The sequence below is a fragment of the Octopus bimaculoides genome, chromosome 21, assembly GCF_046866305.1.
Source record: "Octopus bimaculoides isolate indiv1 chromosome 21, ASM4686630v1, whole genome shotgun sequence".
Lineage (NCBI taxonomy): Eukaryota > Metazoa > Mollusca > Cephalopoda > Octopoda > Octopodidae > Octopus > Octopus bimaculoides.
In genome coordinates, this window is record NC_142948.1 from 31736436 (window position 1) to 31763254 (window position 26819).

The 26819-nt window shown below is 34.4% G+C and overlaps 1 protein-coding gene across 1 annotated transcript; it reads left to right on the plus strand.

Annotated features, from left to right (window-relative positions):
- LOC106876938 (uncharacterized) lies at positions 1-26819 on the plus strand. Its single transcript, XM_089339492.1, has 5 exons — positions 1-1024; positions 9110-9858; positions 18583-19165; positions 19999-20003; positions 25118-26819. The coding sequence occupies exons 1-5, from the start codon at positions 142-144 to the stop codon at positions 25940-25942; spliced, it is 3045 nt and encodes a 1014-aa protein (XP_089195618.1). The 5' UTR covers positions 1-141; the 3' UTR covers positions 25943-26819.

Consider the following 26819-nt stretch of genomic DNA (forward strand, 5'->3'; position numbering starts at 1 on the left):
TAAATTGCAAATGAGTTTGCACTCTTTTCGGATATCACAAACGGAACATCTGATGGGAGTGTAGCAGAAGAGATATTTGTCGAGAAGACAACGTACATCAAAGAGAAGAGAATATCTTCATGTTGTAAGTTAAAAAGAATTATGGAAAATCAATTATCTGAAAAGAAAGTAAATTGTAAAAGACAGTATAAGAAGATGAACTTCTCCAGTAAGATAGGAAAAACATCATACCACTGTGATATCTGTAAAAAGTCATTCAATCAGAAAAGTAACCTAACTACTCACAAACATATTCATTCAGGAGTCAAGCCATATTACTGTGATATATGTGGTAAATCTTTCTCTCAAAAAAGTTGCTTTTCTCGACACAGGGATATTCACATAGGAAAGAAGCCATATGATTGTGATATTTGTGGTATATCATTCACTCAAAAGGGTAACCTAACTACTCACATGCGTATTCATACAGGAGAAAAACCATATCATTGTGGTATCTGTGGTAAATCATTTTCTCAAAGTAATGACTTGACTACTCACAAAAGAATTCATACAGGAGAGAAGCCATATCATTGTGATACTTGTGGTAAATCATTTTCCGAAACAACTCACTTAACTACTCACAAACGTATTCACACAGGAGAGAGACCTTATTACTGTGATATATGTGGTATATTATTCACTCAAAAAGGTAATCTAACTGTTCACAAACGTATTCATACAGGAGAAAAACCATATGACTGTGATATTTGTGGAAAATCATTCTCCGTAAGTAGTAGCTTAACTACACACAAGCGCATTCATACTGGAGAAAAGCCATATAACTGTGATATCTGTGGTAAGTCTTTCTCTGAAACTGGTAACTTTTATAAACACAAGCGTATTCATACAGGTGAACAACCATATCACTGTGATGTCTGTGGAAAATCATTCTCTCATGGAAGTACTTTAATTACTCACAAGCGTGTTCATACTGGAGAAAAACCATATCACTGTGATATCTGTGGCAAATCTTTTTCTCAGAGTAGTTCATTGACTGTTCACAAGCGTATTCATACAGGAGAGAAACCATATGACTGTGATATCTGTGGCAAATCATTCTCTGATGGAAGTGTCTTAAATAAACATAGGTACATTCACAGTTCAGAAAAACCATATCATTGTAGTATCTGTGGTAAATCCTTTTCTAAAATTAGTTACTTAACTAAACACAGACATATTCATACAAGAGAGTAACTGTATTGCTGTGATATCTGTGATAAATCATTCTGTGAAAGAAGAGAAACCACACGAGTGTAACGTCTGTGATAGTTCATTTTATCAAAGAAGTATTTGACAAGAACTTTTTTTAACCAATTACCCCAAAACATATTTTCTTTATGCCAACGTTACCCCTTTGATTTGAAAAGAAGAAAATCATAGATTCTTTGGATTCAGAAGGTTTATTGACTCTATTTATATGGAGAGAATAGAATTATAAATATAAAAAGTATGAAACAAATGTGATAAAATATCCTGATTTTGAAACAAAAGGGATTTTCTAGAAACTTTTTCACTTCAGGTTATGGAGATATGATGTTGACAACGCCTTAGCAACCAAATTGTTTGTAATTCAAAATGGCTTGATGTCTCTGAAACACTTGCATTACATTGGACAGATGCAGTGTTGCTAAAAAAAAAAATTTCTGTCATATCAAGGAACACATTTTTTTTATATAATTTTATTTATGTCTAATGAATCCTCACTCCCAAGAATTTCATTTTTACACCACTTGTAATTTACCCCCAGTTTGCTGACCCCTGAACTAGATGGGTATATTCACTCTTGACGAAAAAGAAAAATCATGTAATATATGTATTATATCATTCTTTCAAAAAATGTCACTTATCTATTCATAATCTGTTGATATTGTAGAGTAGCTGTATCTCTCAATATTCATTCTCTGACAATAATTACTTATGGAGATATGATGTTGACAACGCCTTAGCAACCAAATTGTTTATAATTCAAAATGGCTTGATGTCTCTGAAACACTTGCATTACATTGGACAGATGCAGTGTTGCTAAAAAAAAAATTTCTGTCATATCAAGGAACGCATTTTTTTTTATATAATTTTATTTATGTCTAATGAATCCTCACTCCCAAAAATTTCATTTTTACATAACAACTTTATATAACAACTACAGCCGTGGCTGTGTGAATATGAATTTTGCTTTGAAGCACATGGATTCAGGTTCTATCTCATTGTGTGGCACCATGGGCAAGTGTCTTCTGTTACAGCCTTGGGACGACCAATGCCTTGTGAGTGTAATTGGTAGATGGAAGCTGGTTTATGTGTGTGTGTGTGTTTGCACATGCACATATAAATGTTTACATTCAGTGTGTCTTTTCTTGATACAATTTGAGAGAAATATGGTGAGTCCTGTTTAGCTCTTCCCTATACAAGACATCCTGTAACTCTGTGTCTTTGAGGAAAAGTTGAAATGAAATACCAAAAAAAAATTTCTTTCTTAAAGTACAAGTAAGGCTTGGCAACTATCCCAATAAATCTCCGTCCAAAACCCAGGATATCATGGAAAATCAGGTGCAAAAATGAACTAAGACATACAATGATATTTTTAATAAAGGCATTCTTTAAGAACATCCATATATATTCTATATAATCTATTTCCAGAAGGGAGGAAAGATACAATTGATTTGACATCATGGGTGAATAGCTAGAGAAATGTATTCTCATAATTGACCATAGATTTTGGGTGAACACAAACCATGTAAACATTTTATAACACTTTCAATGGATATATGTATGATTTTTTGATATTCTGAATTTTATGTATCAAAGATTGTAAGGAATGGAAAAGGTAAATAAAGGCTATGCCTTGCATAACACTGCTTTTTGTTGTCTATGCAAGCTGTGTACAAGCATGATGTTTACTAACTTCCTGTACCAGGATCTTTTTGGGTTGTGCTGCTCTATAACTGTTTTGTTCATGCACTTGTGAATGCTAACAGTATAGAAATCTTCAGAATGGAAAAATTAAGGTTGAATTTGTTGCTCGTGGATATCGCATTACCAGGTAAAAAAAAAGGTGTATATGAATTTGCTAATATACATTACAAATGAGCTAATTAGCCAAGTGAGATGGAAAACTTATTTTTAAAAATCCATGTCAGACCTGAGAATTGTAACCTTCCTAATTTCTCTTGCATTTTGATCTTGAAGGAATACCTCCACCACCACTGCCACCTAAGTAATCAAAATGATGAGAATTTTGAAAAGGACTTTAAGATGATTAAAAAGTTAAATTTAAGCTGAAATTCAGCACACTAAACCTACATCTAAGGAAGATTAACGACTTTATTAGAAGACTAAATCAATACAACTGGAATCTTAGTTTCTGCAAACAAAACAGGCAGCCTTTACATTTTACCACTGAATATTTATTGGAGTCTCATAAAGCAGCTACATAAAAATTATAAAATTGTACCAGATTTCACTTTAATGGAAATCAACTGGAAGAGCTGTCAATTAGGGGCTGTGGACTAGAGGACCAGACTGAACCTTTTGAACATTGATCACCACATATTAACTTAAAGGACTGCAAAGTTAATTCTGTTGCCAACCCTTCTATTCATCTCGTATGCCCTGCTAGCTCAGATATAGGTTGAATATGTAATTTTAGGTAGAATAGTATGCTACCTCTGTTCTAAAATTCCACTACACCTGTGGACTAATATTAAGAAGCTTTTCCACTAGTTTCGACCATTATTCTATGAAGATAAATGTAAATTTATACAAGTCGATATCAATAAGTATTATTCCACTGTCTCACTTGTCCTGCTCGATAAGGCTCTTATTTTTGCTCAGGTAGACTTGGACTTCACTAGGAAAGAAATTGATATTATCCTAATGGCCTGTCACACCACAATTAGTTTCAGTGGAAAATTTTGGGTTCATAAGGGACACCTGGTGATATTGACATCCTGATGGTGTTGAGTGACTGAATAAAGTATTCAGCAAGATGTTTAGAGCAAGGACTTTATGGAATGATGAGAACAGAGGGAGGTTGTTCATTCAGGTGTAACATAAAATGCCCACTAAATAACCAGTGCAGTGAGAAACTTGTGTTTCAGGTAGAGTTTATATCAAAGAATCCCTGTAGGGCAGATGGTGTGTGGAAATTATGTGGGTGCACAAGGAATCACTTCAGGACCAGATTCAGCAATCATAAGTTTTTATGTAATATCTACGAGGGCATAATGTTACATGGCAACCTCAATAATGTAGATGACATCAAAAAAAGCACCCATGTCTATGCTATAAAGTGGTTGACATTAGGAAGGGCATCCAACCATAAAAAAACCATGCCAAGGCAGATATAGGAGCTCGATGCAATCTGTAGACATCAAAGCTTGTCAAACTGTCCAAACTATTGCCTGACAAAAAAAAGACAAGCATTTTGTCTTAAAACTATATAAGAGGACAGTCGTGGGCATATGTTTTTGGCTCAGCAAAGAGACCGATAGAATAAGTCTGAGGTCGATTTGTTCGGCTAAAACTCTTCAAGATGGTGCACCAGCATGGCCGTAATCAAATGAATGAAACGGTAAAAGATAAAAGATATTCCTACATATGCACATTCACACACGCACGATAAAAGAAGCCGAAACTGACGTCGCTGTTAACCTTTCCTTTGTAAAAGTTATTAATTAAACGAGTACTGTACTAAAAGTGTTGAGTAATCCTTCACTTTAATGTCAAATTGTTTCTTTTTATTTGGTGTTGAAGATTCTTGTGGAGAGACGGGTTACTGAAGAGATTGCAAGAGTGCAATGAAATGATTTAACAAAACAAAACAAAAAAAAACTAAATACTGTTTATAAATAAAGGACCGAACCAGTGCGTGTGTTTCTTACCGGCATAATGCCTCTCCCAAGGTTTAATAGTGTTTCTTTTTACATATGACTTAACATAAAAACAAACATTAATGTGTGTGTGCTAGAAATAAGCTAATATATTAACGCAGTTATTTCGTGTCGAAACTGCGGCTAAATAACATTAGTCATCTTTATTGCTTTACTACGAAATTACCGCTGAATATGGAAGACTTGCAATAGTCTTATTTATCTTTCATTTCACGTAAAGGAGGAACCTGAAAAAAAAAAACTCTATTTTAATCTTTTTTCGTTGTTTTATGTGAAAACAGAACACAGGCATTCATTGTTTCAATCTAAATATGGTAAGTTAGCCAAGATTTGCATTAACGTTGTATTATTGTGCATGTGTAAGTAATTGAAATGTCTGCTTCTTCGGGGCGTGTACTAATTATATAAACTTAGATGTGAAAACTCTAAACAACATTGGGAAACATGTTCATGTCCTACGTTTTTCTTACACAATTATACTCAGTAATTAAGGAGTTTATGGAAAATAATATAAATAAATTATGATGATAATCTTTTCTACTATCGGTACAAGGCCTAAAATTTTGAGGAAAGGTGCTTGTTGATTGCATCGATCTCAGTGCTTAATTGGTACTTATTTCATCGACCCCGAAAGGTCCACGTTAGCGGAATTTCAATTCAGAAATATAAATACAGACGAAATGCCTCTAAAACATTTTGATAATAATCGTTTCGGTATTAAACCGCTGACGATTTACGAAAAAATCGAGCTCGATACAAAGTGGGGTTACATGAAAGAGCGTGTAAACAGAAATATAGCTGTAACAATTTTGAACAAATGAGAGATACTTCCGAGGGCTACTTTTGGAAAGCAAACAGAAGAATGTAGTGATCGTGACTTCATCCACGGGACAATATGCTGCTATAAGTAATCGAAACCAACTTGATGTGTCTAAAGTGTATGTTATTGTGATTAAATGTTCCGTCCGCTGCAACAGCTAAAACGTCCTTCACATCGTCATCGACTTATTGTATGAATATATTTTTCTTACCTTAATTCATATTATCGATCTGAATATTTTAAGTCTTCTTTGTTAATGATTCATGATCAGGTTTTGTATATTCGCAATTTAAACATTTACATTACGTCAAAACTACAAAATTTGGAAAAGGAAAAAAAAAAAAAATGAAGGAATGTTGCAATGGGAGCGAGAATGATTTTTTTTTTAAAATTCAAAATGGTTAGATTATTATCCATACAAGAACTGATGGTTCTCTCAGTTCATATTCGGAAAACTAGTTTGTGTCAAATAGTTTCATTAAATATGTTGTTGTTGGCACTCCGTCGCTTACGACTTCGAGGGTTCCGGTTGATCCGATCAACGGAACAGCCTGCTGGTGAAATTAACGTGCAAGTGGCTGAGCACTCCACAGACACGTGTACCCTTAACGTAGTTCTCGGGGATATTCAGTGTGACAAGGCTGACCCTTTGAATTACAGGTACAACAGAAACAGGAAGTAAGAGCGAGAGAAAGTTGTGGTGGAAGAGTACAGCAGGGTTCGCCACCATCCCCTGCCGGAGCCTCGTGGAACTTTAGGTGTTTTCGCTCAATAAACACTCACAACGCCCGGTCTGGGAATCGAAACCGCGAGTCCGCTGCCCTAACCACTGGGCCATTGCGCCTCCACCATTAAATATGTAATGGAGTGGTTACCAGAATGTAATGGTTGTTGTGTATGTAGAAGGTGAAGATGATGTTGATTCAATGAAAGGAAGACAGTGCCCGAAGTTGTAGATAACACGTTTATTTCTCCATTACATGTAATTAAAGTCAAACCACGACGTGTAGGCGTGTATAGAATCAGTGGGAAAGCATACGAGATAACGAGAGTTATATTTTCTTGTAAAAGTGCAAATAGCATTAGACTTATCTATTCCCTGTCGTTCTAGCAGCCGTAAGTCAATAGATCAAGTGATGTTGGTCGAAAGTAAGAGAGTGGTGGACGGAACAACTGTATCGTTGATGAATTCCATAGCTGTCCCTTTATGATGTTCTGTCGAGACGGTATTTCGAACTGGTTGACCTGCTCTCTGTTGGTCGCCCTCACTAACTAATTTCTGGACAGATTTTTTTCCTTACGTAATTCTAGTATTGTCCACATGATTTATACATACATATGTACAGACACACACGCCCGCACATTTTTCCATGTTCATATGGATTAGACAGATCTTGTATGGCTGGATGCCCTTCCTGATGCCAACCTTCACCTGTTTCCAAGTAAGATAATATTCCAATATGCTCAGACATGTTTCCGTGGAAGATTGGAAGCAAAGAGCAGTAACATTCACTTATAACTATCGCACAATGTCATGGTAAGGAGACAGTAAAATACAGAATACATGTTGGAATTCTACATAGTTTTTGTTTCACAGCTCAGGGCTATAGTAGAAGGCACTTGTCCAAAGTACCATACAATGGGGTGAAGCCAGAACCATGTGGCTACAAAACATGTTTCTTAAGCACACAGCCATATATTTCTAACATAACTTGATTTATGAATTTTCATAATTAAAGATTTGAAATTTTAATCACATTCTACTAGAGTCACTTCCAAAGATTTTCAAATGGGTCATTTAGTTTTTTAAGGCTTTTATTGAAAATTTTTTAAATGCTCATCCTCAACTTAAGAATACCTCAGATCAGGAGTCCTTATTTCACCTTTAGTTTTGGTTACAAAATTTCTTTTGTAACTAAAACTAAAGTGTCTTTTTTGTGTGTTGTTGTTGAAGTTAAGAACTAAGTTAAATATTCCAGCAATAACCATCTTGTTTTCTTCTGATATGTTAGACAGCATTATCCAATGCTGGGAAATCTTTTTTGAAGATTTAGTTGCAATTTCTTGCATATTGAGGCTGTGTTAGCTTGTCAAGTTTCTCTTGCATGTGGTTGTAAAATGATAGGAGAGAGAAGAGTAGAAATATTCGTTGTCAAATGAAAAGTGCAACTGAGTTTTGAGTGCTAAAATAATAAGTCAACAAAGAATTACCTTTCTGGACTGGGAAGAATCTTTTTAGCCACTAATCTTTTATCTTTTACTTGTTTCAGTCATTACACTGCGGCCACACTAGGGCAATGCCTTGAAGAATTTTGTGTCAAACTTATTGACTCCAGTATTTTTTATTCAGACTAGTACTTATTATGTCAGTCTCTTTTGCTGATCTGTTAAGTCAGGGGGATGTCAACACACCAACACCAGTTGTTAAGTGGTGATGGGACACACAAACACACACATATCATAGGCTTCTATCAGTTTCCGTCTAACAAATCCACTCACAAGGTCTTGGTCATTCTGAGGCTATAGTAGAAGACACTTGCCCAAGGTGCCACACAGTGGGACTGAACCCAGAAACATGTAGTTAGGATGCAAACTTCTTACCATATAACCATGCCTAGAAGATGTCTGTAATCTACAAACATGTAAACTTCTTAAAAGGTTGTATGATGCACTTTTAGTTACAAATTAAAAAGTGAAGTTCCATTACTTGTTAAAGTTAATAGCTACAGCTTACCAACTCTCCATGTATGTAGTAAGATTTTGTTTATTACTTCCATATTTTTTAAAGTATCCTCTATATTTTAAACAAATTTATTTATTATTTCAGAATACCATGTGATATTGCAATAAAGGAGTTCTTACTTAAGATGCACCAATGAATTCTATTGTTATCTATTAAAAACTGTAAAATGTTATACTGAATGAACCCACAATATGATTCTGTGATCAAGTTACTGTGAGATAAATTAAATTCTTAATCAAACTTCAATGAGGAGATGTTCATGAAACTTCAAGCGTCTTCAGATATTGGCAGAGACTGCACAAATAATGGAAATACATCACTGAAGTATTTGTTAGAAATAAAATATTAAAACGAAGAGAAAAAAAATATCCATATATTGTGGTGAAAGAAGAAAAATTATGGAAAATGAATTACATGAGAATCGGGTTAAATGTAAAACACAGCCTAAAATGATTTGTTTTCCTGATGGGATGCTGAGAAAGAAAGCAAAGGCATCTTACCAATGTGATGTCTGTAACAAGTCATTCTCTCAAAGAAGTCACTTGATTATTCATAAACGCATTCATACAGGAGAAAAACCTTTTCACTGTGATATCTGTGGTGAGTCTTTCTCACGAAAAGGTCATTTAACTACTCACAAATACATTCACACAGGGGAGAAACCACATCGATGTGATATTTGTGGTATATCATTCTCTCAAGGATCAAGCTTAACTAAACACAGACATATTCATACAGGGGAGAAACCATATCACTGTGATGTCTGTGGTAGATCATTCTCTACAAGAAGTCACTTAACTACTCACAACCGTATTCATACAGGAGAAAAGCCATATCACTGTGACATTTGTGGTAAATCGTTCTCAGCAACAGGTAACTTAACATTTCATAAGCGTATTCATACAGGAGAGAAGCCCTATCATTGTGATATATGTGGCATATCATTCTCTAAAACAAGTGACTTAACTGTACACAGACGCAGTCATACAGGAGAGAAGCCATATCACTGTGATATCTGTGGTAAATCATTCTCTGGATGTGGTGACTTAACTACACACAGACGCATTCATACAGGGGAGAAGCCATATCACTGTGATATTTGTGGTAAATCATTTGCTAAAGCAAGTGATTTAACTATACATAAACGCATTCATACAGGAGAAAAGCCTTATCATTGTGATATTTGTAGTAAGTCTTTCTCTATAAGTGGTAACTTGACAAAACACAGACGTATCCATTCAAGAGAAAAACCATATCACTGTGATATCTGTGACAGATCTTTTTCTCAAAAAAGTCACCTAACTACTCATAATTTCATTCACACAGGAGAGAAGCCTTATCATTGTGATATCTGTGGTAAATCATTCTCTGTAACAGGTCAGTTAACTACTCATAAACGCATTCATACAGGAGAGAAACCATATCACTGCAATATCTGTGGTAAATCATTCTCTCAGACAGGTAGTTTAAGTAGGCACAAGTGCATTTCTTTAGGAGAAAAACCGTATAATTGACAGCTGTGATTCATTCTCTCAAAAAGTCTCTGAACTAGATATTTATTCATTCCTATCTTGTATAACCATAATTAAATTTACATAACAAAATTATATAATGATGTGATAAAAACTTCTCAACATTATATTTTGTATGACAACGACTCTCTCTGCAGTGGTGAGGAAACTTTGGATGCTTTCTGAATACTCATACATTTTCCATTACACATTCTATGACGTATTTGACATTTTGTATAAATGCTCAAAAATATATTTACATATTATTATCATAAATTATGAATTACATCATTGTACAGTTATTATGTGAGGAGCAAATACACAAACCATTTAAAGACAGGAGTTCCGACATACAATAACTAGGGGACACACACACACACTCGGTCTGATATATGTTCTTCCATGTATCTTATGCATATTCTGTTTGAAATTCTATGAAATGGATGATACTGTCAGATTTTATATATATTTTTCATTTATAAAATAATTTATGACTTGGCGATTAAGCTGAATGTTAATTTACAAGCATCTTTGAAACCTTAAACTTAATATAAATTCTAAATGAGTGATATAATATGTTGTAATCATTGTTGTCAGCATCATCATCATAATAAATAGTTAAATCTCCATTCTGCGTTATAGTACATCCCTTTAGCATTCATATTATTCTGTCAAATGTCATATTTATTTATTCAAATTGTTTTAAATTAATCATACATTATCTCATAGCTTTGAGATTTCAATGATGTGATTGTTTATTTTTAGTATGACATTGTAGAATAGGAGTGAGAGAGGCCAGATCTGGTCAGTTTCACCATAAAACAATCTGAATATTTGGGCCGGACATGGTCAGTTTAAATGCTAAAGGGATATTGATTGAACATTTCTCTCAACAAGATACCACTTTGTTTTGTTCAATCTTTTATCATCTCATCTGTGAAGTCCAGTGTTTACAGTTCTGATCTCACCACACTTTGTGGAAATTCATAACTTGAAATTTAAATAAAGCTGGTTTCCACTTAAATTACTCTCATATCATTTTATATGTAGAATATCTAATTAAGGTGGCGAGCTGGCAGAAACGTTAGCGTGCTAGGCAAAATGCTTTGCAGTATTTCGTCTGCCGTTATATTCTGAGTTCAAATTCCGCCGAAGTCAACTTTGCCTTTCATCCTTTCAGGGTCGATAAAATAAGTACTAGTTACACACTGGGGTCGATGTAATCAACTTAATCCATTTGTCTGTCCTTGTTTGTCCCCTCTATGTTTAGCCCCTTGTGGGCAATAAAGAAATAAGAATATCTAATTAAATATGTGCTAACCCCATCAGCATCTCTATCTCTAGAATTCCCAAAGTTGATCAATGTCTAGTAAAAGTTTCACATTCACCCAACTCTTATTCATTAAATCTTTTACATTGAAGTTATCTAATTTAATAAAATTTGAAGTTAAATTCTAGATATTGGAGATTATTATACAGTGAATAAGAAATAAAGGTGTAATTTGTGTATTAAATGATAATGACATAGTTATCTAGTAATCTTGTAATCTAGCCAGTTATTTGAGAAGCAGAACAAGCAAAATATACTTACTAATCTCTACAAGGAGGTGCTGTAAAGTTTCTGGCTTTAAAAGTATTGTGAAAGGCCTGGTTGGAGGCACAGCCTTCCAAGTTCTTTTACAGGGCTTAGAAAAACTGAAGGATTGCTGCAATAAGTGTGTGAATATGAGAGGAGAATATGTTGAATAAAATCATAATTAACTGATCCTCTTGTATTTTCTTTTACTTAAAGCCAAAAACTTTTCAGCACGCCCTTGTAATACTGTTAAAGATGTAAGATGTCTTGTTTGTATTTTATCTTTGTTGATTGTTGCATAAATCCATATGAACGAGAGTAACGAATAAAATATCTATTCAATCGAATTGCACTCTTCGTCTTGACTATTTTTATTATTTTTTTTTTTATTGTTATTATTATTATTATTATTATTATTATTATTATTGTTCAGTAGTTTTATTTTTATAACGTGCTTTCACTTCACTACCGAGCGCAGCTCTGTGCGCCTTGGGTATGTGCTGTGGTTTGCTGTGGTGCTCTTATGTTTACTGTATTGAAAGTGTTTTATTATTATTATTATTATTATTGATATAATATATATTCCGTCTAACATAATTCCAAAAGGAAGAAAATATACTTTTGATGTATTTGATATTGTGGGTGAATCTTTGAGAAATATGTTCCCATCAATCATTAATGTCACAGTGCAAGTAAGCTAAAAGTAAATATACAAACCATAAAGAAAATATCCCATCATGCTATGATAGGGCACATGTATGATAGCTTATATATATATCTTCTTTATCTCATATTTATTCATTTATCTATCTTATGTATTTTCTGGGATAAAGTTTATTGAGTGAATGATTCTGTTGGTAAGGCCTTTATAATTTTATGTGTGGCCTTGTCATCACATCAGAAGATGGTCTTTGACAACCATCATCACCATACAAGTATTCCAGTCTTCTACAACAAATATGTCTGGCTATGGGGAATGATATCTTGCTTGGGAGAAGATGAGGGTTGGTAACAAGAAGGGTGTCTGGTCATAGAAAAACTGGCTCAACAAAGTCCATCTGAATCATGCAAGCGTGTAAAAAACGTATGTTAGATTATGCTGATGATGATGGTGTCAGTGGTGCAGTAGAAATACTGAGACCTTAAAAATAAAAATAAAACAATATGATAGCATGTGTGCATTAGATTACTAAAATAGCTCTTCTACAATGTAACTGACACCAATTATAGCCATTCCGAAATTGGAAAATGTAGTGAGCCCTTAAATTTGCCAGTCATTTTACCAGAGACTGCGATTAGGTTGTTTAAAAATATGAACAATGAAAAATTGGCTAAAATTTTCTGGATTACTTTAGAAATTAACTAGATTTATAGATGTTTTGCTTACTGATTTCATTAACCATTATGTGCTAGAAAGAAATTATCTAAACTGGCAAGCCTGATTATCAAGAATCACACTAGTTTGATCTCAAGACAAGCACATAATATGCTTGTTGCACATGTACTTGTTGTTGGCACTCCGTCGCTTACGACGTCGTGAGTTCCAGTTGATCCGATCAATGGAACAGCCTGCTCGTGAAATTAACGTGCAAGTGGCTGAGCACTCCACAGACACGTGTACCCTTAACGTAGTTCTCGAGGAGATTCAGCGTGACACAGTGTGACAAGGCTGACCCTTTGAATTACAGGCACAACAGAAACAGGAAGTAAGAGTGAGAGAAAGTTGTGGCGAAAGAGTACAACAGGGTTCGCCACCATCCCCTGCCGGAGCCTCGTGAAGCTTTAGGTGTTTTTGCTCAATAAACACTCACAACGCCCGGTCTGGGCCATTGCGCCTCCATGCACATGTACATATACTACAGAAAAAAAAAATTCTTAAATATTAGTCCCTTTTCACATTACTGATGTGAAAATGATGATCAAGGTTAAATTATTTTAAAACAGCTTGTCATAATTAAACATGTTCTCTGTCAATCCTTAGAAGATCCATACCAACTTAAAAAAAAAAGAAAAAAAAAGTGACGTCCGAACATGCGTAAGGAAAAGTAACTCTCATTACATCCCTTTTTACAGTATATCCGCTCCATTGCACGGTTTAGAAAACAATGGCTTATGATTAATTCTTTCACTGTGTTGCTGTTTTCATAACTGATGGATTAATATTTGTTGACTCGCCAGTTCTGTTGCGTGTCTGTTTAGAGGCAGGTAAAGTAATGTTTCACTCACTAGTTCTGTTCGATGTGATGTTTCAGTAGCAAGCTGGTGGTTTAGAGGTTATTGACTCGCATTTTTTGTGTTACAAAATTTCCAGGATCAGGGACCTCATTAGACTCAGCAACACTGTTTTCTAAGGATTCAATTTCAGACTTTTTTTTTTTTTGTAAATATTTTGAAAATTTTTTAATGGAATATGGTTAAGGTGATAAACTAATAGAATTGTCAGCTTTACATTCTGGGTTCAAATTCATTGCCTTTCATACTTTCGGAGTCAATAAAACAAAGTGCCAGTCAAAATACCAGGGCCAATGTAATTGAGTAATTGACAAACCCTGTCAACCAATTCCAGCCCTTCTTCCTATATGAGAAAGGATTGTGGATTGTAATTAGTTTACTACCCTCTTCAAGTGGAGGCGCAATGGTCCAGTGGTTAGGGCAGCGGACTCGCGGTTTCGGTTCCCAGACCGGGCGTTGTGAGTGTTTATTGAGCGAAAACACCTACAGCTCTACGAGGCTCCGGCAGGGGATGGTGGCGGACGCTGCTGTACTCTTTCACTACCACTCTTTCTTCCTGTTTCTGTTGTACCTGTAATTCAAAGGGTCAGCCTTGTCACACTGTGTCACGCTGAATCTCCCCGAGAACTACGTTAAGGGTACACGTGTCTGTGGAGTGCTCAGCCACTTGCACGTTAATTTCACGATCAGGCTGTTCCGTTGATCGGATCAACTGGAACCCCTCGACGTCGTAAGCGACGGAGTGCCAACAACAACAACTACACTCTTCGGACAGATTTATTTGGTAAAAGCCTGTGTAATACTTAACAAATAGTAATTTGACAGTCGCCTTCTCAGTTGTAGGTGGACAATAGTGTGTACGTAACAGATTTGTTAAAATCTATTGCATCGATATATTTGTGTAGTCTTATATCTTGTTTCTTCATAACTACCAGGTTATTAACCCAATCAAGTTGATTCATCAACTGCGTCCGTCATACTATTTGACTCCATGGATTTTATTGCCTGTGCTACAGCTTCAGGAATCTTTTTAGAGGATGTAGAAAAGTTGTTATTTTTGGATCTAACGAGTATGTTTACCTTCAAAGTTATCTGTGAGCTTTTCTAGTACATTTTCTGAAATGTAATCAGAAAACCACTACTTTTAAAAAACAAACGTTGCAAAGCATTTGGAGTGGAGCAAAAACCTACAGAATTGGTCCCTAGAACAGTGGAAGAATGTTATTTTCTCAGACTAGTCATCCTTTACCTTATTTCCCACCACTGGCTGAGTATACGTGTGGAGAAAGCCAAAAGAAGCATTTGACCCAGACTGCCTTCTTCCAACTGTTAAACGTGGAGGAGGATCTGTGATGATCTGGGAGGCTATATCTTGGAAATCCGCCGGCCCAATGGTTTCCCTTCATGGCAGAATTAATAGTCGAGTCTTTAAGCATTTTATCTGATCAAATTCATCCTATGGTTGTGGAACTGTTTCTGGAGGGCAACATAATCTTTCAGGATGATAATGCACCAATTCACACAACTAAAGCTGTTACTGATTGGCATGAGGAACACTCTAGTGAAGTTGAACATCTTATCTGGCCACCACAGTCCTGAGATCTCAATATTATTGAATATTTATGGTGCATTTTAGAAAAACAAGTAAGGAATCGATATCCTCCACCATCATCACTACAAGAACTGGAGACTGTTTTAGCTGAAGAATGGATTAAAATTCCTTTGGAAACGATTCAAACTTTGTATGAGTCCATACCTCATAGAATTCAAGCTGTATTTACTGCCAAAGGCGGTCCTACCCCATATTAAAATAAATTTGTTTGAAATTTTAAGGTGTTTCCATTATTTTGTCCAAACCCTGTACATGTATTGGGTTGGTAAAGAAATTCCAGTCACATATCAGACATAATCACTGTGGTTACTTTTCCAATATTTATGGTAAAATAAGCATTAATTTTCATTCTCGTGTTTTTTCTTCTTTCTTTGCTGGTTACTTTTATACCATAGTTGCTTAATATGTATTGCTTTTTAACCTGAGTTAAAATGAGTTTGGATCAGACCCAGATCAAACACTGCATGCTTTATGAATTCTGCAAAGGGTCTTCAACAAGGGAAGCAGCGAAAAATGGTTGTTCTATCTATGTTTTAGGTGTACAGTTGTTACTGAATGGCATGTGGGGATGGGGTCAAACCCGTGACTCTTTCGAACTGGTAAGGCCGATCGATAGTACAGCCAAGCCAAGGATTTCTGGAAGTTATCCAGATACGTCGGTCCGAATGTCCTTCCGAACAGGTTAACTAGCTGGTTCCCATCGAATCCCAGAGCCTCCCCGAGGACGTCGTCGGACATGTTTTTGCCATGATATTATCTAAGAATGTATCAATATAATGCTGCTGAAACAGCTGCTGTGAATTTTGAACCCCACTGTGTTCTTGTATATATATATATATATATATATATATATATATATATATATATATATATATATATATATATATGTATATATATGCACAGCACACACTCACACCTACGTACGTACATACATTCATACATACGTATGTGTGTATAGGCACATGGAGATAGTTGTATCCTCTTGACTTAACACTATGTGATAGTTCTAAATAAGTGTCACTATCATTTTTTTCTCTTTAGTCTCGTGAAAAAAAAGTTCAACTATGAGGAATGTTTCCTTGTTGGGAAACAAGGAGTGCATACACACACACACTCTCTCTCTCTCTCTCTCACACATACGACCGCACGCGCGGAGTGATTGTAATGCTCCAATATGAAGCAAATATTACGTATCGAAACTGTGGCCAATAACAAAAAGTCAGCTTCACTGCTTCATCCTGACAGGATGCAAATTTGTAATGGAATACAGAAGAAGCTGCGTGAGCATTGATGATGAAAACCCTTTTCCTAACAACGAAGTCACTTCATACGTTGTCTGTTAAAAAACGAAAAACATTGATTCACTGTTTACATCCGAAAACAGTAAGATTTCAAAAATTTGCTTCAAACTCGAAATAATTGATGTAAATTATAGAATCATGGTCTCTATTCGAGGATACAGTAATTGTATAGGAGTGAAAACACAGCAATGCTTGTGCTGAGACATCTAATGAGATTTAAGCGTAAGATAAAACGATCGAACTCAAATGTTTATTTGTTATATTGTAATGTCTAGGCTCGTAACATTTTTTATGAATGTAAAGTCTTAAATGTATAATATAAATAGTCTTAAGTGTGTCTATAATCTTCGTAATTCCCAAAGAATAACTCGCATTGTAAATAAATATAAGAAATTGTGTCATTATTGGAGCAGGAAAATAGAATTGTTAAATCTTTTATCTTTTACTTGTTTCAATCATTAGACTTTGGCCACACTGGGGCACCACCTTAGAAAACATTTTGTCGAATGAATCGATTCTAGTACTTATTTATTTTTGAAGCCTGATACTTTTTATCGGTTTCTTGCCCAAAGTGCCACACAGTGGGACTACTCCTCGAACCATGTGGTTAGGGAGCAACTGTCTTACCAGACAGGTATACCTTTAGCATTACTTCTGCCTACAATGATTACATGTAAAGAAATTGTAAGGTTATATAAGATGAAGGCATTTTTCTATCAATTCAACTGCCATTTGTAGACTTTTTTTGTTAATGCTTTTTCATTCACTTGTCTTTTCTTTATTCATCAACGTTTCTTTTTGTTTGATGTCATAATATTCGTAGTACCTTTGAAAAACAACCAGCTTTTGATCATAGGTTTGCTCAGTCGGGGCTGTCATAGAACTAATCACTAGCAAACCACCTATGTAGTTGTTTATCTGCTAGAAATAGCTGCCATATTCCCTTTAATCTATGCTTTGCCGTTTTGAAAAGGGAGATATATATAGAATAATATATTCATAGATATACACTGTCTGACAGATGGAAGAAATGGTCTTGGCTAGAATGACGTTGGTTGTAGTTCCACTCAGTCAAGATTGGGCTAAAGTACAAGAACAGCATCAGAGCAGTGACAAATGACGTTTTTGAAAAGAGAAGAAATTTAGTATCCACTGTTGTGTCTTTTAACAGAATTTCAAACAATTTCAACGATTATTTGTAATCTGCAAATTATGAGCTCCACTAAAGGTTGTATAATGTAATTTAATGATTAAAAACTGAAATTCGATTGTTCAGTTGAAGGTTACATCTATATTTTCTCATTATAAAATTGTAGAATTTCCTCTATTGAATCTCTTCTTTTCAAGTATTGCCTACATCTTGTGTTGTTTCTCTCTTGTTTCAGAATATCCCATGACATTGGCATGAAAGAGTTTCAACATCACGTGCGTCATCAATAATATTTATGTCTTCCAGAAACGAAAGGAAAATATTATACAGAACAGATATAACCCTGTTTATATAAATCTCATAGAATTACCGTGAAATATTTCATATGAACTGAAATTAATAGCAAAATTTCACTATTTCATTGTCTGGAATGTGTACAAAAGGATTTAGTATTCTCCATTTAACTTATAATTTATGATAATTCATCAAATTTATAACAGTACATGGGAATATATAGCAACAGAAATATTTGTTAAGAATAAAAGACAAAACAGAAACGAGTGTAGTCAAATATTATGGTGAGAAAAGAAAAATTATGGAAAATGATTTAGATGAGAATGAGGTTAAAGTAGAGTCTAAAAAGATTGATTTTTCTGATGAGAGACTGAAAGGTATAGGAAAAACATTATACCACTGTATAATCTGTAAAAAGTCATTCTCTCAAAAAGGTAACCTCACTTCTCACAAACGTATTCATACAGGTGAAAAACGATATCACTGTGATTTTTGTGGTAAATCATTCTCTGGAAATAGCGACTTAACCAAACACAAACGTATTCATACAGGAGAGAAGCCATATCACTGTGATATCTGTGGTAAATCCTTGTCTGTAAGTAGCCAATTGACTATACATAAACGCATTCATACTGGAGAAAAGCCTTATCTTTGTAATATTTGTAGTAAATCATTTGCTAAAACAAGCGACTTAACTAGACACATACGAATTCATACAGGAGAGAAACCATATCCCTGTGATATCTGTGGCAAATCATTCTCTCAAAGTGGTGATGTAACCGAACACAAACGCATTCATACTGGTGAGAAACCATATCAATGTAATATTTGTGATAGATCATTCTCTCAAAGTGGGGTTTTAACTAAACACAAACGCATTCATACAGGAGAGAAGCCTTATCACTGTGATATCTGTGGTAAATCATTCTCTGGAAATGATGACTTAACTAAACACAAGCGGATTCATACTGGAGAGAAGCCATATCACTGTAATATCTGTGGTAAGTCTTTCTCTCGAAGTGGAGTTTTAACTGAACACAAACGTATTCATACAGGAGAGAAGCCATATTACTGTCATATCTGTGGTAAATCATTCTCTCAGGCAGGTAGCTTCAGTAGACATAAATGCATTGTCTAAAGAGAAAAGCCATATAACTGATATCTGTGGTAAATTGTTCATACAAGGAAGGAGATATAACTGTGTGATAACAAACTCCTAACACTATTATGAAATGGAAGAAAGATATAACTATAAAAGAAAATATTTCATCTTAACATAATAATACTCTATCTTATATATAACCTGGATGTTATATGCATCCATTTGTATACATTATAGTGTGATTATCTGTGTGTGTATCCCATTAAAGCTGTTTCTGCTATTGCTAAGTTTTATATAATTTTTTTTTTGAAGCATGATTCTTTATGTTTTAGTTGGTTGTGTATAAATGCAAAGTGGATGGTGGCTTGGTGTGAACATCTGGCAATGTGTGAAATTTCCTCAACTCTTATCAAAAGGTTGCACCATCTCTCTTCCTTTCAGAGATAGAAAATAGACATGAAACAACTCAAGCACCCTCAGAATCTCCCTTCTTCTTTTCAGAAGCAAATTTTTAGGGGTTGACATCATCAGTTTTGGCACAATTAAGAGTCAGTCTGGAAATATTGTAGAGATTCTTGTGCTGTGGTGAGTTGATGTATGCTAGACACAAGAGGTAAAGTGGAGATGAATTTCAGTCAATCTTCTTGTTAGGAAGAAACACAGATGCATATTATTCTGGCTGGGTAACATCACTGTAGCATAGATATATTGTTGGTAGAGAGAGACAGGTAGATAAAGTAATTGATGCATTCAGAGTTATTGGGTTTAGACCAGTCATAAGCAATAGTAATTTTCACATATGCACCACAGTCAGAACTGATAGATGAACAAGAGGAAAAAAACCTTCCTAGAAGGCTTTCTTATAGACAGCACAATAATAGATGACAATAACCACATAATCATGCTTTGCAACTTTAATGGAAATGTTTAGCAACACCATGATGGCTCTCCCAATGACCAAGGAGGTTATGACTATAGAAATATAATCAAGAGTGATTAAGTTTCTTGGGGTTCTATGGTTCAGTTGACTTAAAGTTTTGCAATACTAACTTGAGGAAACTGGCCAATTCCCCGATCACCTTACCATAAAATTAGATGGATGTTTGTGGATACTAAAACCTTCTACAATGAAGAACATCACTCAACATATTCTAGTGATTTATTTAGAGTAAGAACTAGATCTCGATTCAGAGAAGTATAAGTAATGTGTATGAGAAGGAGAAAAAGACCTGCTGGGAATTTTTACATGACATCCTGATGTGTGCCGTTGACCAAATCTCAAATCTATAGATGGTCAAGCAGAAGCTGATATAGCGTTGGCGTTGTATAATAGACAAAGCTATAGTAAGTGAAGACAGGCTTGGGAAAGAATGGAAGAAAGAGAGGAGCAAGGAATAATATCAAACAACTGAAAGAGAAGTTAGATACCTAGTATATTTAGCAAGGAGGGAAGCAAAAATTAGATTTACCACAGAAAACAAAGCTAATGTTTAAACAAACCTCAACTAATGAAAGAAAACTATCTTAATTTTTATAGACGATACAAAACCAACTATGATGCACATCATGAATCAAAATATAGGCTATGGGACCCAAATATATAAATACAGTAATACATTCACTGATGTATTACTGACATACATGTCTAATTTTACAATATGATATGATATCATTGATCTGTGTCTGACTAGGTATCTCTTGCTGTGAATGATTAAAAACTTTATAGAATATTGTCCTACCAGAATCAGCTTGGCCTTCCATTCTCATTGTGTGTATGGGGAATAAGTGTCAGTAATATATTGTGATCATTAGAACAGAGGCAATATAGTATTGGTAGAATAGGAAGAGATAAAAAGACAGCTTAGCTGTAAACCAATTGTTGTAGTTGTTGCTGAGTATTTCCCAACCAGTTGGATGCACTCTTGTTTTTTGTGCAGCAGACTATTCATTGGAAGTCTAATTTCAACATAGTAAAAGGTCAGCAACTACTTAGAGGTTCACTATTGTCTGACTTTGAAATAAAAGTTTTAGCTATGTGTGGAATTGTCAAGAAAGATTAGATAATGTGATGCCTAGTATTTGTGGAAACCTTGAGCGTTTAATTACACGTCCAAAATTAGAGAGAGTGAAACAATTGTTTTTATCAGTTTGAGCTGTTCAGACTAGTGTTGGAAATGTAGGTTTTTATATTACTAATCTCAGGCCTTGTACCAAAATGAAAAACCATAACTATATAAGAGACATGGCTGAGTTGTTTTTGATATTGTTTAACAAGTTAGCAGTCCTGATTGAGAATGTGTATTATAAAAGATGTTGCAGCTATAACAATCCAGTCTGTAAAGCAAGAACTATATTATTCCAACTTAAGGAAATATATTTTCTAGTCCTGAGTACAGTCAAAATGTGAGGCCTGCTTCTTTCATTTTAAGTATATTAATTCGACCCCAGTACATGACTGATACTTACTGACCTTGGTAGAGTGAAAGGTAAAGATGTCTCCTGTGAGGTTTGAACCCAGAACTTAGGAGTTATAAAATTATCAGAATCTCTTGATGATTCAGCTATTTTTATTGTCATTATAACATGAAATATGAGGGGGTGCTAAAGAGTTCTTGGTTTTAAGGGTATCACAAAAGGCCTAGTTGGAGGTCCAACCTTTCAAGTTCTTTTACAAGGCTTAGAAAAACTGAAGGAGTGTTGCAACAGATGTGTGAATCTGAAAGGGGAATATGTTGAATCACATCATAATCAACTAATCCTCCTGTGTTTTCTTTTACCCAAGGCCAGGAACTTTTCAGCACCCCCTCATTATATTCTCCTCTCCCATGCCCTTAAAGATTCTCCCACACAACCTCATAAGTACAATATTAAAAGAACAACATTAATGACCTAGTTAGTCAATATAGTAATATCTCAGGATATATCTTTTTAAAAATCTAACTGTATATTTCAATTTGTCTTGATTGATGGAAGTAGAATGATGTGACACCAAGTCCACAGAAGCTTTGTTAGTTTAATCAGGCGACTTTCTCAGGAACCAATGTAGACAAGTTAAGCTAGTTTCCAAGAATCTTGACACGTTTAGTTGGAGTGCTCACTTCATACTCAACTTTAAACTACTGCTGGGGTATCTCTAAATGAGGTTAAGTCCCTAACTGTTACAGTATTGTTTTGACCACTGGCAAAACAAATACAAGCATTTTCGGTATTGAGGATTTGATTTCAATAGTTTAATTTCTTTGGTTTGAGGGGCCCTTCTTGTTACAGACGTACCATCTCAATATCAAGTAATTAAGACCTTGTATGTTTTGCACTTTAATTCTACTATTATTACATTGCAATGTAAGGTGGCGAACTGAATTATATAAGCAATAATTATATTATATATTATGCGGCATACCTACAGAATTGTGCTCCCATCCCCGACTTTGTTGCCTCATAATTTTCAGAAAAATGGATGTTTTTTAATTAAATTTTCTACATATACGCTTCAGGTGGTGCAGAATACGATTATATCGGAATTTAATGTGTAAAAAATAGTTTGTGGGCGCGCACACATACATACTCACTAACATTATATATCTATGAAACGAAACTTGAAATTGTGGAAAACATTTGTGCGCGTCCACCTTTTTTTCTATTTTTCATATTAAATTCCGATATAATTGTATTCTACATCATCTGAAAAGTATTTGTAGAAAATTTCATTAAAAAATATAAATATAAATATAATTTTTTCTGAAAGTTATGAGGAAACAAAATCGGGAGAAGCCCATTTGTTTAGATATGCCTATTTTGCACGTTATTGTGTTTTATTTTCTGCGTGATCTCCTGGTCCGTGAAAAAATTGTATTTCATGAAATTGATGCAAAAAAAAACAGTCGTGGGGCACTGTTTGAGATAATTAGTATTTTACATATACACACATATTATTTCGTCAGCGAAACTGAGGCTGAAGATATAATACCAGCTTTACTGTTTCATCCTGACAAGAAATAAATCTGAAATTCTTTAAACCTTGATATCAAAGTGTAAAGTTGTTAAAACCTCTGAAAATCTCAATTTAGCGAGGAGATGGTTTGGTAAAAAGGTAAAACACTAAACTAGTTCTAGTTCACTGTTTACATCTCAACTCGGTAAGTTGATGAAGATTTGCTTTAAGGTTGTAATTGTGTAAATCAGAATTATGTTTCTGTTCGAGGATAGAGTAATTAAACGAAAGTGAAACATGTAAATAACATTAGGCGAAAGGTATCTCGTCATGTTGATGTTTACATACAGGATCTACTATCAAACTGGAATTATGATCTGTTATTTTTGAAAACCATGGATCGAAAGGCTGTGTCGACTGTAAACATTTGGTCGAATTTTACCTGAGTATATAAACGAAATTTCAAACATTTACACGAGGTCACATCATTACTAGGCTGGTACTTATTTGATCAAACCTATAGGTATGAAAAGAACGAGGTTTTTCGTAATTAGCAATCAAAACTACATCTGTGTAGATTTTGTTTTTAAAATGGCTCAGTGAATTAAACAGAAAAGATCCAAAGTACGATGATTACTCGAAGGTCTATATTGCTTACTTCATTCCATGCAATCTGTTTGCAACGACTCAATCTAAGTATATCTGAAGAAGGAATTGTATTCCGAAATATCATCGGACTATAGATAATTAAATTACAACAGGTATATAGTCCATTTTTTTGTATTATAGTGCATTGTTGTACCATTCAAAACTTTTAATTCTTTACAAACAATACTCTCCTTTTACTTATAATATTTTCCTCTTTAGGGAAGTATATTTCACTTTCACACCTTACCTCTACGTGTCCCTTAAGTAGCTGCACATAAGGAAGCTACAACATTTCATAAACGTTAATTTTAAAGTAATAATAAACTACTCGGGGAGCTCAGACTTGCTAGAAAATACAACCAAGTTTTCGTGAAACTTGACTCTCTCATCATGAATTCGAGGCGTATATTGAATAATATAATCAGAGGTGTGTAGTGCTTGAAAGGAGTATGGTTGATCATGGCTGGAATACCGTTGATTGTTTATCTGCTCAGTGAGGATTGTTTTAGAGCCAGCCAACGACTGGATAATAACAAATCTCGAGGAAAGAATATTATTATGTACCATTCTGTTATTTGACATTTATAATCTTGCTCAATCTGAAGATGCTGTCTGTGAATACGTAAATATCACACAAGTTTGATTGATATAATTTTAGTAAATTAAGAAAACTAAAATTCAGTTGTAACAGTTTTTCTCAAGTCTGTCAGTATAGAAATGTAGTAAAGTTTCTACTATTAAATTCCTACTTTTTAAGTATTCTCTATATCTTTATTATTTCACTTTTATTTCAGAATCTCAAATGTCATTGGCATAAAAATCACTTTTGAGATGCATTATCAATATTTATCATCTTTGGAACACAAAAGGGAGATTATGCAGAAGAGATATAACCCTGCTTATATAAATCAGGAGTAGAGTTACTGTGAAATATTTTCCTCTCAAGTGAGATTATTTACAAGGTGTTTCAGCTTCATTGTCTGGAATATATACAAGATGATTTTACATCCTTTGGACAAACTTACACCTTCAGGTATGAACAAGGATCATAGACAATGGAAACATAGCCGTAAGAATATTTTTTAGGAACAAAAAATATAAAATAAGTAAAAGGGAATATCATCTGTATAATGTGGTGAGAGAAGAAAAATTATGGCAAATGAAATAAATGAGAAGGTGAAGTATAAAACAGAATCTAAAACGATTGATTTTCCTGATGAGACATTCAAAGAGATAGGAAAAACATTATACCACTGTGATATCTGTAAAAAGTCATTTTCTCAAAATGGTAACCTAACTACTCACAAACGTATTCACACAGGAGAAAAGCCATATAACTGTGACATTTGTGGTAAATCCTTCACTCAAAGTGGGGTCTTGACTAAACACAAACGGATCCATACAGGAGAGAAACCATATTACTGTAATATTTGTGATAAATCCTTCTCTCAGATGTGGGTCTTAACTAAACACAAACGCATTCATACAGGAGAGAAGCCATATCACTGTAATATCTGTGGTAAATCATTCTCACAAAATTGTAATTTAACTAAACACAAACGAATTCATACTGGAGAAAGGCCATATCACTGTGATATCTGTGATAAATCGTTTTCTGAAAGTAGTAACTTAACTGCTCATATACGCATTCATACAGGGGAAAAACCTTATTGTTGTGATATCTGTGGTAAATCTTTCTCTGGAAATTGTGACTTAACTAAACACAGACATATTCATACACGAGAGAAGCCGTATGAATGTGATATTTGTGGTAAATCATTTTCTAGAAATGGTGAATTAACTTCTCATGTACGCATTCACACAGGAGAGAAACCATATGACTGTGATATCTGTGATAAAGCATTCTCTCGAAATAGTGAATTAATTACTCACATTCGCATTCATACAGGAGAGAAGCCATATCACTGTGATATCTGTGGCAAATCATTCACTCAAAATCATCATGTAATTAAACACAAACGTACTCATACAGGAGAGAAGCCATATCTCTGTGATATCTGTGGCAAATCATTCTCTCTCACTGGTAACTTAACGAGACACAAGTATGTACATACAGGAGAGAAGCCATATAATTGATATTGAATCTAACGATTTTTGTGTGTTATTTTAAATGGCTTATAAACACCTTCCACGCTACAATTGTCTTGGAAAATAATTTTCTTTAAAAAAATCGTGAAACTACATACCTAAGTATTCTTTACGAAAATAACTATCAGCATAGCAAGTTTTTTTCATATATATATTTATGTGTGTGCATATATATATATACATACGAGGGGGTGCTGGAAAGTTCCTGGCTTTCAAGGTATCACAAAAAGGCATGGTTGGAGGCCCAACCTTCCAAGTTCTTTTACAGGGCTAAGAAAAACTGAAGGACCACTGCAATAAGTGAGTGAATCTGAGACAGGAATATGTTGAATAAAATCATAATTAACTGATCCTTCTGTATTTTCTTTTACCCAAAACCAGGAACTTTTCAGCACCCCACTTGTATCTGTTAAGATCATAAATGTATTTACATAGTTATGAAAATATAACAATGTGTTAACAACTTCCCAAAATTAAATTCCTCATCATGTGACTGGCACAGCCTATCGTTGGGATGCCATTCACAGCTATATCTTCATCGGTGAGATAATTTAGCAATGCAAATTTTTTTTAATAGAAGCATTCACTCAGAATTCTCATTTATATTTCATGTAACATATTTCCAGAAGTGGGAAGAAAATGCTGACCATTCATTTGACATTGTTGGTAAATTGCTGAAAAATATTTTCTGATAAACCATCATTGCAACTGTTATCAATGCACAAACCATGCAAAAGTATTTCAATATACCATATTCATATATGTAATAAACAATATACCATATTCATATATGTAAATATGATTATGGTATATTCTGGATTTTATGTACATTATTTTCGCTGTAAAATCTATATAATAAATAACC